We start from the raw sequence: 13,724 nt of genomic DNA on the forward strand, positions 1-13,724 counted from the left end.
TTTTTGTATTTTTAGTAGAGACGGGGTTTCACCATGTTGGCCAGGATGGTCTTGAACTCCTGACCTCACGATCCGCCCATCCCAGCCTCCCAAAGTGCTGAGATTATAGGCATGAGTCACCACACCCAGTGTTTTTTTCTGGGGGGGGTGACAGAGTTTTGCTTTTGTTGCTCAGCCTGTCAGCCTGGAGTGCACCGGTGCGATCTCGGCTCACTGCACCCTCCACTTCCCAGGCTCAAGCAATTCTCCTGCCTCAGCCTCCTGAGTAGCTGGTACCACAGGCGTCTGCCACCACACCTGGCTAATTTACTTTCCGTATTTTTGGTAGAGATGGGGTTTCACCATGTTGCCCAGGCTGGCCTCCAACTCCTGAGCTCAAGTGATCCTCCTGCCTCAGCCTCCAGAAGTGCTGGGATTACAGGCGTAAGCCACTGAGCCGGGCCCCTGTCTATTAAATCCTGTGTGTAGTTGTTGAAAGTGTGTCTCACCTCATTGGTCTGCAAGGCTCATGAGCACAGGGACTACGTCTGTTTTATTCATTGCAATATCCCGTGCCTGGCACATAGTAAATGCTCAAGAAATACGTGTAAAGGGGTGAATAGTTTCTCCAGAAATGCCTTTGCTGGGACTGGGAAGCCTCCCACTTCTCTGCCCAGAGCAGGTGTGTGCTCCTCCCCCGGGGGTTCCCCGCTGCTCACCGTATTTCTTGTTGAAAAGGTCCTGGACCTGCTCCCGCAGCGTGTTGGCGATGTCTATCCGGGAGAGCCTCGCGTCGTAATTTTCTGCAAAGCACAAAACGATTACGGGTTTGGGCTGTTCAGTGAAAAGGCACTTGGTGACTTTTAAGGAATATGATTTTCTAATTATGGGGAGCTCCTTCTCTGGCAATTAGCGGATCTTAGGAGTGGGCCCCTCAGGTCCTTCAGCACCGTCTTGATGGAGATGTGTTTTTTCCAGGACACACACTGTTGCCACAACAGCGATGAGCTGGAAATTAAGTTAATTGCTGACATTTGAAAACCACCAAACCAATAAATAAGCCCTGGAGATGAGGGATGCCTCGAAGAGCGGACTCCTGTGCCCCGGGCTGGTAGGTAAGGAATGGGGGCTTCATGAAGTCCCTGGGGGGCTGGACACAAGGGAGGGGGCACATCCCAGCTGACCCAGCAGATGGTGGGGGACGGGCAGTCCTCAAGGATACAGAGGATGGGCCTGGCAGCTCCCATTAGGCACTCACTCACCCAGAGGGTGTTGATTAAAGACCCCCAAGTGTGGCCGGGCACGGTGGCTCACGCCTGCAATCCCAGCACTCTGGGAGGCGGAGTCGGGCGGATCACCTGAGGTCAGGAGTTGGAGACCAGCCTGGACAATATGGTGAAACTCCGTCTCTATTAATAATACAAAAATTATCTGGGTGTGGTGGTGCAAACCTGTAATCCCAGCTACTAGGGAGGCTGAGGCAAGAGAATCGCTTGAACCTGGGAGGTGGAGGGTGTAGTGAGCCGAGATCATGCCACTGCACTCCAGCCTGGGCAACAAGAGTGAAAACTCAGTCTCAAAAAAAAAAAAAGGCAAGTGCCAGCATGTACCGGGGGGCCCCAGACCACCATGGGCCCCTGACCTCAGGGCGGGGAGGAGGGGAGGAGGGAGTGACTACGGGCACTGGGGCCGGGCTGATAGTGAGGGTCTCAGTCTGCTAAGGGGGCTGCGTACGAGGAGCTCTGGTGAGGAGAGAGTCGTCAACTCCCCTTGTCATGGAATGCTCCAGAGTATGAGAGACCAGAGGCAGAGAGCAGCTGCCCTCTGGGACTTGGGTCCCCTCTCTCTGGGCTCCCCCACCCTGTGACCCTTCCCACCACTGGGCCCGTCAACCCTTCTCCTCAGGGCCACGGCGGCCACAGAGTCACCTCTGCTACTCACTGGCAGCCACACCGCGGCTTCTCAGAGCAGCCCCTACACGGGGGCTCCACACGGCACTGCCCGCCCCCCTCAGACCCTGGCGCCTTCCTGCTGCTCCATCCTCCTCCTGCCTTTCCTCAAGTGTCTCCCTGCTTCCATTCCTCTCCTTCCTTCCTTCCTTCCTTCCACCTCCTGCCTCCCAGCCCAGCCCCAGCCTCCTCCACCTGACCTCAGCGACACGCCCCTCTCCCCTCCCTCCCTCCCTCCTTCTTTCCCTCACTTCTCTCCTCTCTTCTTTCTTTGCTTTTCTTTCTTCCTTCCTCTTTTTCTTTCTTTCTTCTTTCTTTCCGTCCCGCCGTCTCTCTCTCTTCCTTTCCCTTCCCTCTTCCTTTCCCTCTTCCCTTCCCTCCCCTCTCCCCTCCCTCCCTTCCTTGCTTCTCTCTCTTTCTTTTTCCTTTTTTTTTGAGACAGGGTCTCGCTCTGTCACCCAGGCTGGAGTGCAGTGGCACAATCTCAGCTCACTGCAACCTCCGCCTCCTGGGTTCAAGCGATTCCCCTGACTCAGCCTCCTGAGTAGCTGGGAATACAGGTGCACACCACCTCCCCCGACTAATTCTTGTATTTTTTTGGTAGACATGGGGTTTTGCCGTGTTGGCCAGGCTGGTCTTAAACTCCTGGCCTCAAGTGATCCACCCGCCTCGGCCTCCCAAAGTGCTGGGATTACAGGCGTGAGCCACTGCGCTGCCTCTGATTTCGTTTCTTAAAATTGTAAATATAGGCATAGAGATGGGTTCTATGTTGCCCAGGCTGGTCTTGAACTCCTGGCAGAACCTCTGGTCTCAAGCAATCCTCCAGCCTTGACGTCCCAAAGTGCTGGGATTACAGCCGTGAGGTGCCCCGCCAGCTCCTATTCTGATTTCAAAGCACTAAGTGCACAGCTGATTGATTGGTGAATAAGGAGTGGGCGTGTCACCTATCTCTCCAGGCAGGGGGAGGGGCAGGTAGGGGGCCCTGTACCCTCCCACCCCCCTATCCACCCCACCATCCACCTGTGGGCACCCACCCCATCTCCCCTAGAGTCTTTAACACAGAGCTAGCAGGGTACAGCCAACCCTGGGCTGCCAACCTGGCTGGCCTGGTCCCTCAGGCCCTGAAGTCGGGGGCCAGCTCCTCCCCACTTCCAACCTGGCCCTCCAAAGCCAAACCAGGTCAAGGTCACGGCACTGGGACAGCAGCCCTCCCTCGAGCTCAACCTTACCTTGAAAGCCCTGTCTCTTCAGGCTGTCGTCCACGAGAGGGTCCCCGGAGTCCCTCTCTGGGGGCAGGGCAGGGGGAGAGAAGCCAAGTGAGGTGGCAGTTCCTGGGACCCAAGATGGCATCGTTAGGAGAAACCCAGTTGCAGGGGGGCGGTGTGGAGAGAATGCCAGGGCCAGGATGGGGCCAGGACAGAGGCAGCAGGAGGAGGGGCTGGTGGCAGAGGCGTGGGACCCTCCCATGCCCGCCCATGCCGCAGCCCGAGGCCCCACACAGAGTACCTTGACTATCCACGATGGGCTCTTTGACTCCATCAGTGAGCAGCTCGGGCCTGGAAAACACAAGCATGACTATCACAGAGGTCCCGCCGAGCATCTCCGGGACTGCCCAGCCCTCCCCTCTGGGCCTCGGTCTGCACATCCCTGCCACAGTTAAGGCCTGGAGTCACTGCCACCCCACGTGTGAAATCTGGGGGCTACGCTGGGTGTGAAGGATCCAGGCGGGCGTGAGACCTGCCCCGTCCTGAACAGGTCCATCTGATGTCTCACTCCTGCTCCAGGACATGGCAGGACTGTCACTACCTGGGGTTGAGGCAGGCAGCCTCAGGGGCCTCCCATGGAGCTGGTGTAAAGTGTAGAAACATGGTCACGTGCAGAAGCTCATGCCTGTCATCCCAGCACTGTGAGAGGCCGAGGACTTGAGGTCAGGAGTTTGAGACCAGCCTGATCAACACAGTGAAACCCCGTCTCTACTAAAAATACAAAAATTAGCTGGGAGTGGTGGTGCATGCCTGTAATCCCAGCTACTCGGGAGAGTAAGGCAGGGGGATCATTTTAACCCAGAAGGTGGAGGTTGCAATGAGCTGAGATAGTGCCACTATACTCCAGCCTGAGTGACAGAACAAGACTGTGTTGAAAAAAAGGAAGGAAGGCAGGAAGGAAGGAGGGAGAGAGGGAGGGAGGGAGGGAGGGAAGGAAAGAGGGAGGAGGGAAGGAAAGAGGGAGGCAGGGAGGGAAGGAAGGAGGCAGGGAGGCAGGGAGGGAAGGAAGGAGGCAGGGAGGCAGGGAGGGAAGGAAGGAAGAAAGGAGGGAGGGAGGGAGGGAGGGAAGGAAGGAAGGAGGGAGGGAGGGAGGGAAGGAGGGAGGAAAGGAAGGAGGGAGGGAGGGAGGGAAGGAGGGAGGGAGGGAGGGAGGGACGGAAGGAAGGAGGGAGAGAAGGAAGGAGGGAAGGAAGGAGGGAAGGAGGGAAGGAAGGAGGGAGGGAGGGAAGGAAGGAGGGAGGAAAGGAAGGAGGGAGGAAGGGAGGGAGGGAAGGAAGGGGGGAGGGAGGAAAGGAGGGAAGGAGAAAAGAAAGAAAAGAAAAGAAAAGAATAGAAAAGAATAGAAACAGTCAGGTACCACTACATAGCAAGAACAACTCCGAGCTTCCGGAAAAGTCTGAGATTTACGGCTCACGCCTGAGAGGTGCTGTGTCACTTTGCAGCCGGGAGCGCCAGGCACCAAGCTCAGCTTTGTACTATACTAATGTCTTTAGCTCCACAGACTCCAGAAAGCCCTGCCCAGACAGGAGTCAGCCGTCTTCACCATGCAGCACTGCTTCTAAAGACCCCACCTTCAGCACAACTGGTTCTGTTAGAGCAAGGCTGTTGGGGGGCTGGGGTTTATGGTGGGTAGAGGGCACTGGGAAAATCACGCTGGCTAGACAGGGGCTGTCGAGGGATGGTGGGGTGGGCCATGGAACAGAGAGGTAATGGGCCTGGAGAGGTAATGAGCTCTCTGTTACAGGGGTAATCAAGCAGCAGCAGCAGGAGTCCCTGCCTGGGAGTGAGCCCAAAGGCCAAACTCTCAGGGTAGATGGGTCCCCAGTAGATGAGGATTTGGCGCCCGCTCTGGTGGTGGGTATCTTTTTCTCCCCTGAGACGGAGTCTTGCTCTGTCCCCCAGGCTGGAGTGCAGTGACGCGATCTCGGCTCGCTGCAACCTCCGCCTCCCAGGTTCAAGCAATTCTCCTGCCTCAGCCTCCAGAGTAGCTGGGATTACAGGCACGTGCCACCACACTTGGCTGATTTTGTATTTTTAGAAAAGATGGGGTTTCACCATTTGGCCAGGCTGGTCTTGAACTCCTGACCTCCAGTGATCTGCCCACCTCAGTCTCCCAAAGTGCTGAGATTACAGGCATAAGCCACCGTGCCCAGCCCGTGGTGGGCATCTCTTAGGCTTCAGTACAGTGCCAGGCACAGAGCTAGGCTCATGGGGCCAGGGCTGGGAGGGGGAAGCATAGCCCTGCCTTGAACCACAGTTTCAGGAGCTAGAAAAGGCTTCAGACTGCATTTGGTCCCTTCCTGTTTATGGGAGAACTCAGGTCCTAACAGGGGAAGGGACTTCCCAGCAGTAACCCTAGAGAGGCAGAAGCTGGGCAGAGCTCCTGAGTCCCAGGCCAGAGGAGCGACAGTGCTTCCCCTTAAACCGCACAGCCAGCTGCCAGGGACACAGGAGGAGCTGGCCTCAAAGCTGCAGAGGGCCTCTCCCATCGGCCACTGCTCTGACCTGCCTCCCTTTCCAAATGGCAGGTGGAGAAAGCCATCATGACTTTAAAAAACGCTCAAGGCTGGGCATGGCGGCTCACACCTGTAATCCCAGCACTTTGGGAGGCTGAGGCAGGAGGATCCCTTTCAGCCCAGGAGTTCAAGGCCAGCTTGGACAATATAGTGAGACCCCTTCCCTACAAAAAATGTAAAAATTAGCCAGGTGTGGTAGCGTGCCCCTGCAGTCCCAGCTACTCAGGAGGCGGAGGCGGGATTGCCTGAGCCCAGGAGTTTAAGGTGGCAGTGAGTTGTGATTGTGCCACTGCACTCCAGCTTGGGCAACAGAGCAAGACTCCATTGCAAAAAAAAAAAAAATGCTCAGGGCCAGGCACGGTGGCTCATGTCTGTAACCCAGCTACTCGGGAGGCTGAGGATGGCCCTACTTTACTCCAGCCTGGGAGACAGAGCGAGACTCCGTCTCAAAAAAAACCACAAAAGGCCAGGCACGGTGGCTCACCTCTGTCATCCCAGCACTTTGGGAGGCCGAGGCGGATGGATCACTTGAGGCCAGCCTGGCCAACATGATGAAACCCCATCTACTAAAAATACAAAATTTAGCCACGCCTATAATCCCAGCTACTTGGGAGGCTGAGGCAGGGGAATCGTTTGAACCTGGGAGGTGGAGGTTGCAGTGAGCCGAGATTGCATCACTGCACTCCTGCCTGGGAACAGAGTGAGTGAGACTCTGTCTCAAAAAATAGAAACCCCCCCACCAAAACAAACAAACACACAAAAAAACAGTGCTCATGAGCACAAGCTGTCTTTGTACAAAACCCTAAAAAAAGTCATTCATGAGGATTTGCTGTTGAATTGGCACCTAACCTCAAGCTGCCCTGGTGCCCCTGGCTTACAGTTTGGAGTGGGCATAGAAAGCAGCCCCTGTGGCTAGGCACAGTGGTTCATGCTTGTAATCCCAGCACTGTGTGAGGCCGAGGCGGGCGGATCACGAGGTCAGGAGTTCGAGACCAGCCTGTTCAATATGGTGAAACCCCGTTTCTACTAAAAATACACAAATTAGCCAGGTGTGGTGGCACACACCTGTAGTCCCAGCTACTCGGGAGGCTGAGGCGGGAGAATCATTTGAACCCGGGAAGTGGAAGTTGCAGTGAGCCAAGCTCGTGAGCCGAGATCCTGCCACTGCCCTCCAGCCAGAGGGACAGAGTGAGACTCCGTCTCATAAAAAAAGAAAAGGACGCAGCCCCCGTGTTTGATGTTCCTCCTGAATACAGGCAGCTCCCGGTGTTCTATTCCCCTCGGGAACCCTCCCCTGCGTCCTGGGTCTGCAAATCCCATTATCCACCTGCCATCCACTGTGGAAGGTCCCAGAGCCATTCAGAACCCTCCTCTCGGACCCCGTTCCCAATAATCAGCAAGTTCTGTCAGCCCAATGTTCATTTCTTTTTCTTTTGAGATGGAGTCTCACTCTGTTGCACAGGCTGGAGAGCAGTGGCACAATCTCGGCTCACTGTGACCTCCACCTCCCAGGCTCAAGCGATCCTCTCTCCCCAGCCTCTCGAGTATCTGGGACTACAGGCACATGCCATCACGCCCAGCTAATTTTTGTCTTTTCCTTTTTTGTAGAGGTAGGGTCTCACCATGTTGCTCAGGCTGGTCTCGAACTCCTGAACTCCAGTGGCCCACCCACCTCAGTCGCCCAAAGTGCTGGGATCGCAGGCATGAGCCACTGCACCTGGTAAGACCCCATCTCTACAAAATAATAAAAAAATTAGCCAGGCATGGCAGTGCATGCCTGCAGCCCCGGCCACTTGGGTGGCTGAGACTGGAGGATTACTTGAGCCCAGGAGTCGCAGGCTGCAGTGAGCCGTGACCATGCCACTCCACTCCAGCCTAGCTACAGAATGAGACCCTGTCTCTAAGAATTTTTTTTGAATAAAATAAAATTCAAACCCTTTAAGCCAGCCCCAAACCCCAGGTGATCCGGCCCCTGCTACCTTTTTCTTTCTTTTTTTTTTTTTTTGTGTTCAAGTGATTCTCCTGCCTCAGTCTCCCGAATAGCTGGGATTACAGGCACCTGCCACCACGCCTGGCTAATTTTTGTATTTTTAGTAGAGATGGGGTTTCACCATGTTGGCCAGGCTGGTCTCAAACTTCTGACCTCAGGTGATCCACCTGCCTCGACCTCCCAACGTGCTGGGATTACAGGCGTGAAGCACCATTCCTGGCCTATTTTTCTTTTTTATAGAGATACGGTCTCACTATGTTGCCCAGTCTGGGCTTAAACTCCTGAGCTCAGAGCAGCAATCCTCCCGCCTCGGCCTAACCAAGTGGTAGAATTACAGGTGCGGGCCAGCACGCCTGTCCCCCGCTACCTCTTGGGCCTCAGCTTCATCATCCTTCCCTCACTCACCCTGCACCAGCTACGACGGCACAGTGTGAGCCTTCAAACACACAGACACCTTCTTGCCTCTGAGACTTTTTCTCTGCCTCCACACTTTTTTTTTTTTTTTTTGAGACAGAGTTTTGCTCTGTCGCCCAGGCAGGAGCACAGTGGCACGATCTCAGCTCTCTGCAACCTCCGTCTCCCAGGTTCAAGTGATTCTCCTGCCCCAGCCTCCTGAGTAGCTGGGATTACAGGCATGCACCACCATGCCTCGCTAATTTTTTGTATTTTTAGTAGAGACGGGGTTTCACCGTGTTGGCCGGGCTGGTCTCAAACTCCTGAGCTCGTGAACCCCTGCCTTGGCCCACCAAAGTTCTGGGATTACAGGTGTCAGTCACCATGCCCGGCCAGAATGTTTTTTTTTTTTTAATTTATTTTTTGAGACCTGGTGTCACTCTGTCACCTAGATTGGAGTGCAGTGGTGCGATCATGGCTCACTGCAGCCTCGGCCTCCACCTCGGCCTCCCGAATGGCAGAGACGACAGGTGCACACCACCACGCCTGACTAATTTTTTTTCTTTCCCTAGAGACAGGGTTCCACCACGTTGCCCAGCCGGGAATATGTTGAAGGAGGCTCTCCTTCCACAAGTACAGTACTATACACGTATATAGTAGAGCCAATTACTGGACTATAATTACACACATTCTCTTGCTGAGTCTTTATTTCCCTACGTTTTCACACGTCTCACGGGCTCTATGTCTGTCTCGAGTTTATCCTTAAATTGCCTGAGATGCGATCTTCCTTTTTTATTTTATTTTTTTGTGACAGAGTCTCACTCTGTCCCCCAGGCTGAAGCGCAGTGGTGCAATCTTGACTCACTGCAACCTCCACTTCCCAGGCTCAAGCGATTCTCCTGCCTCCGCCTCTCGAGTAGCTGGGATTACAGGTGTATGCTACCACGCCTGGCTAATTTTTTTTTTTTTTTTTTGAGATGGAGTCTTGCTCTGTGGCTAGGCCAGAGTACAGGGGTGCGATCTCAGCTCGCTGCAACCTCCGCCTCCTGGATTCAAGTGATTCTACTGCCTCAGCCTCTCGAGTAGCTGTGACTACAGGCACGCACCACCACACCTGGCTAATTTTTTGTATTTTAGCAGTTGGGGTTTCACTATGTTGGCCAGGATGGTCTCGATCTCCTGGCTTCGTGATTCACCTCGGACTCCCAAAGTGCTGGGATTACAGGCGTGAGCCACCGTGCCTGGCCTAAATTATTTTGCAGAGATGGGATCTTGTTATGTTGCCCATGCCAGTCTTGAACTCAAGTGAACCTTCTGCTTCAGCCTCCGGAGTAGCTGAGACTACAGGCACATGCTGCCACACCAGAGTTTAAAAAAACATTTTTGTAGTGACACGGTCTTGCTGTGTTGCCCAGGCTGGTCTTGAACCCCTGGGCTCAAGCAACCCTCCCACCTCAGCTTCCTCAGCGCGGCGATTATAGGCATGAGCCACTGCTCCCGACATCCCCCAACCAGCTTTTCATTCAATAACTGCCACTATCTTCTCCAAAGGGACTTTTTATCCCAGCTGGGCACACAGGGTATATCCACGGGTGCTGCCCCGGGCCCTCACTGGCAAAAACACAACATGCCCAAGGAAACAGAAAGACCCTGGAGAAGCCGTGCCAGCCCTTACCATTCTGGGGAAACGGGGCATTGCCCCAGCCCCTGGCCCAGGACAGCGACCCGCCTGCCTGGAGAACCCTGGAGCAGACAGAAACTGAACACCCCTCTCCTGAGACTGTAGGGGCGGTCAGCTCGAGTGCGTTGGGTCCGGCAGGCCTGGGGAGCCTCCTGGTTGCCAGCTGCAGCCAGAACCCATCTGACACCTTGCTGTCAAAAAAAAAAAAAAAAAAAAAGGAAAGAGAACAGAAAGGCCTGGTACGGTGACTCACGCCTGTAATCCTAGCACTTTGGGAGGCTAAGGTGGGCAGATCACTTGAGTTCAGTTGTTCAAGACCAGCCTGGCCAACATGGTGAAATCCCGTCTCTGCTAAAAATATAAAACTGAGCCGGGCATGGTGGCGGACGCCTGTAGTCTCAGCTGCTTGAGAGGCTGAGGCAGGAGAGTCGCTTAAGACTAGGAGGCAGAGGTTGCACCACTGCACTCCAGCCTGGGAGACAGAGTGAGACTGTTTCAAAAAAAGAAAAGAAAAGAAAGAAGAAAAAAGGACGGACGAAATGACTCACGCCTGTAAAACGAAGAAAGGAAGGGGGAAGGAAGGAAGGAAGAAAGAAGAAAGAAAAAGAAAGAAAAAGAAAGAAAGAAAGAAAGAAAGAAAGAGGAAGGAAGGAAGGAAGGGGGAGGGAAGGAAGGAAGGAAGAAAGGAAGGGGGGGGAAGGAAGAAAGGGAGGGAGGGAGGGAAGGAAAGAAATAGTGGCCAGGCACAGTGGCTCACGCCTGTAATCACTCTGGGAGGCCAAGGCAGGAGGTGGCTTGAGTCCGGGAGTTTGAGAATGGTCTTGGCAAGGTGGCCAGACCCTATCTCTAAAAAAAGAAAAACCACACACACACACACACACACACACACACGCACGCACGCACGCACGCACGCGTGCGCAATCCCCCAAAAATTCGCCAGGCATGGTGGCACACACCTGTGGTCCCAGCTATTCGGGAGGCTGAGGCACGAGAATTGCTTGATGGCAATTTGCTGCTGCTCCTGGGCTCTGAGCAGGCCTGGTGTTGTCTCCTGCGGACCTGGCGGGGCCTTACCTCTTGATGACAAACTGGATGCTGTTGCTGGCCTCCAGAATCTTCCGGAGCTTGGCGATCCCGAAGCAGTTGGGCCTGCGGAGGGAGATGCCTTCAGGCAGCCCCACCACAAACAGCTCCTCTGGGTGCATCAGAAACTTGGAGTAGGGCACCTTGACGGGCTCCGAGATGCCAATGGCCTTGGCTGCAGAGACAGGGCTGCTGTCGGGCCTCCCGGTGCCACAGGGCCAGGAGCCTCAACCCCTGTGTCCCGTGCCTGTGCGGGGGGCGGGGCAAAGCTGCCAGAGCCCTTTTGAGAGCCTGCCAGCCTTCCTGGGAGGTGGAAAAAGTAGTCCCCCAGCCACAGGAAAGGAACCTGGAGCTCAGGGGGGACGTGACTTGTCTGAGGTCACAGAGCCACTGAACAGCAGAGCCAGGGGAGAAGAACTCAAACCAGGGGTACCCCAAAGCCCACGCTGGGTCCATGCCCTCATGCCCAGGTAGCACAGAAGCCACCACTAATGGCTGCCGAGATTTGACATCGCTTCCCCCTAAGTCCACTGGGCCTCACCTTTCCAGTAAGACCCCCGAGTGTCCCTCCTGTCACCAGAAGCAACACCACGCTTTGGAATGAGCCCGATCTCTGCCACCAAATAGTGTGGGACCTGGGACAAGTCTCCTCCCTTTACCAGGCCTCATTTCCCTTCTGTAAAATGGGTCTTAGGACATGGGGATTTTGTGAAATGGGATACAAGAGGACGGGGTGGGGGCCTGGGCCACAGTGGCTCACGCCTGTAATCCCAGCACTTTGAGAGGCCAAGGCGGGCGGATCGCCTGAGGTCAGGAGTTCAAGACCAGCCTGGCCAACATGGTGAAACCCCGTCTCTACTAAAAATACAAAAATTACCTCACCTGTAATCCCAGCTACTTGGGAGCCTGAGGCTTGAACCCAGGAGGCAGAGGTTGCAGTGAGCCGAGGTGGCGCCACTGCACTCCAGCCTGGGTGACAGAGTGAGACTCCATCTCAAAAAAAAAAAAAAAAAGAGAATGTGGTGAGGCACCTAGCTTTGAAGTTATCTGATCTTATTCTTATTGAGTCTTCCTGAGGACCCTGAGTGAGCGTGACGGCAGAGGCTGGCAATGCTACAGGGGAGGGAGTCGCCTCCAACCTGCGGCTGAGGCAGAGCGTAAGTGAGTGAGCCAGGGAGCCTGACTGGAAGCCCCTCTAGTGTCCCCATCCTGATGGTGGGTCCCAGCTCCTCCCATCCCTCCCTCCCTTGTCCCTGCCCAGAGAGCAGCTGGTTTGAGAATGGGCAAGGGGGTGGGTCCAAAGCCCTTTCTGTTAACAGCGCAGCTGGCGGGGGGGCCAGGACGCCCCCAGACCCTGTCCCACTGCTTGCTCACCATATCGCGTGTTAAAGAGCAGCTCCACCTGCTTCCGCAGGGGACGGATCACGTCACCATGGCTGTCTGGAAGGCAAAAGGCAGTCTGTGGCGCCTCTCTGGTGGCAGCTTCTCAGCTGATGTCCCAGCTCTGCTGGTACCAAGATTGGCCCTGGGTGGGATCTTGGAATGGGGGAAGGCTGGGGCGGTGGCGGTGGGGAACTTACGGTCTCAGAAACAGCACAGGCAGACCTGACAATGCCTGGGCTCACATGCTTGTTTGTGAAACCAAATCTAGGGCACTGCCAGCCTGAATGAAGATTTGGAAGGTTCTGTGAACTAGGAGTAACCATGGGTCTTTCTAGGTATGTGACTGAGTATAGAATTGTGACTGAGAACTAGCGGGTACGCACTAAGCCTGCAAATTGAGCACGCTGCCACCAGGTGGCAGTGGAACTGTGTTAAGACGTCACAGTTCCTCCTGCCAGGCTGGGTTTGGGGAAGTGACATTCTCTCCTCTGACACTCACTCATTCCATTCCAGGATACTCCAGACCCACCCTCACCTTGACTCCCCTCTCTTTCTCTCCTACTTCCATCCTCAGCAGGGAGGGAATTCTCACGTTCCTGAGAATGGGCGTGTCTGCTGGACACAAAGCCAATTTTGGGCTTTCAGGCCTCAATTCTACTTGCTGATAGAAGAGGCTCAGTTCTCAGTCTTAAAACGTTTGCGGAAAGCAGCAATGTGTGTCATAAAAACTAAGCCTTGCAATTTTCCTCAGCAGGGGCAGCTGCGTGTACCATTGACCAGGTACCTCCTGGTTCTAGAGGACAGGTCCTTGAATCTCCTCCCACCTCAGGCAGCCCACAGGACTCCCACCCCCAAACCAGGGTGCTGGAGAGAGATGGGTGGAGAGAAGGCAGAGACCCAGAGGCCAAAGGGGAGGTGGAGGACAGGGGAGGAGAGATGGGGTGGGGCTGGGGGTGAAATGTGGGGGGCAGACAGGGTCTCACCCTCCACGGGCCTTTCCTCGGGCCGCGGGTCCTCGCTGAGGCCTTTGTCTGAAAGAGAACAGAGGATGCCACGTATATCATCTCCTAGGCCATGTGCTGCTGATGCCAGATGGGGTAGCTTGGAAATGGCAGGCCAGGGGGGCCAGCTCTGAAGCACGGCACCTATTCCCATGGGATCAGGGACCCCGATTCCACACAGGTGCCCACCCTGTAAGCAGGCTGAGATCATTTTGCATGCACCTCCCAAGGTAGTCTGTTCAGACACTGAGGACACGTGGGAACAAGATAAAGTCCTGGGCCAGGCGCGGTGGCTCATGCCTGTCATCCCAGCACTTTGGGAGGCCGAGGTAGGCAGGTCAACTGAGGTCAGGAGTTCGAGACCAGACTTGCCAACGTGGTGAAACCCCATCTCTACTAAAAATATAAAAATTGGCCAGGCACGGTGGCGGGTGCCTGTAATCCCAGCTATTCGGGAGGCTGAGGCAGGAGAATTGCCTGAACC

The 13,724-nt window shown here is 55.1% G+C and overlaps 1 protein-coding gene across 1 annotated transcript in view; it reads right to left on the minus strand.

The window, feature by feature from the left end:
- Window positions 1-13,724, minus strand: part of GTF2IRD1 (GTF2I repeat domain containing 1) — a 150,847-nt gene that overhangs the window by 44,933 nt on the left and 92,190 nt on the right. Inside the window, exons 15-20 of the mRNA XM_032254890.1 lie at window positions 13,223-13,270; window positions 12,231-12,296; window positions 10,848-11,031; window positions 3,435-3,484; window positions 3,158-3,214; window positions 699-782 (exon numbers count right to left, since the gene is read on the minus strand). Of these exons, the coding sequence (XP_032110781.1) occupies window positions 699-782; window positions 3,158-3,214; window positions 3,435-3,484; window positions 10,848-11,031; window positions 12,231-12,296; window positions 13,223-13,270 (489 nt within the window). The remainder of the gene's footprint in view (window positions 1-698; window positions 783-3,157; window positions 3,215-3,434; window positions 3,485-10,847; window positions 11,032-12,230; window positions 12,297-13,222; window positions 13,271-13,724) is intronic.

The sequence above is a fragment of the Sapajus apella genome, unplaced genomic scaffold (genome assembly GCF_009761245.1).
Source record: "Sapajus apella isolate SASKATOON/1434 unplaced genomic scaffold, GSC_monkey_1.0 scaffold88, whole genome shotgun sequence".
Taxonomy (NCBI): Eukaryota; Metazoa; Chordata; class Mammalia; order Primates; family Cebidae; genus Sapajus; species Sapajus apella.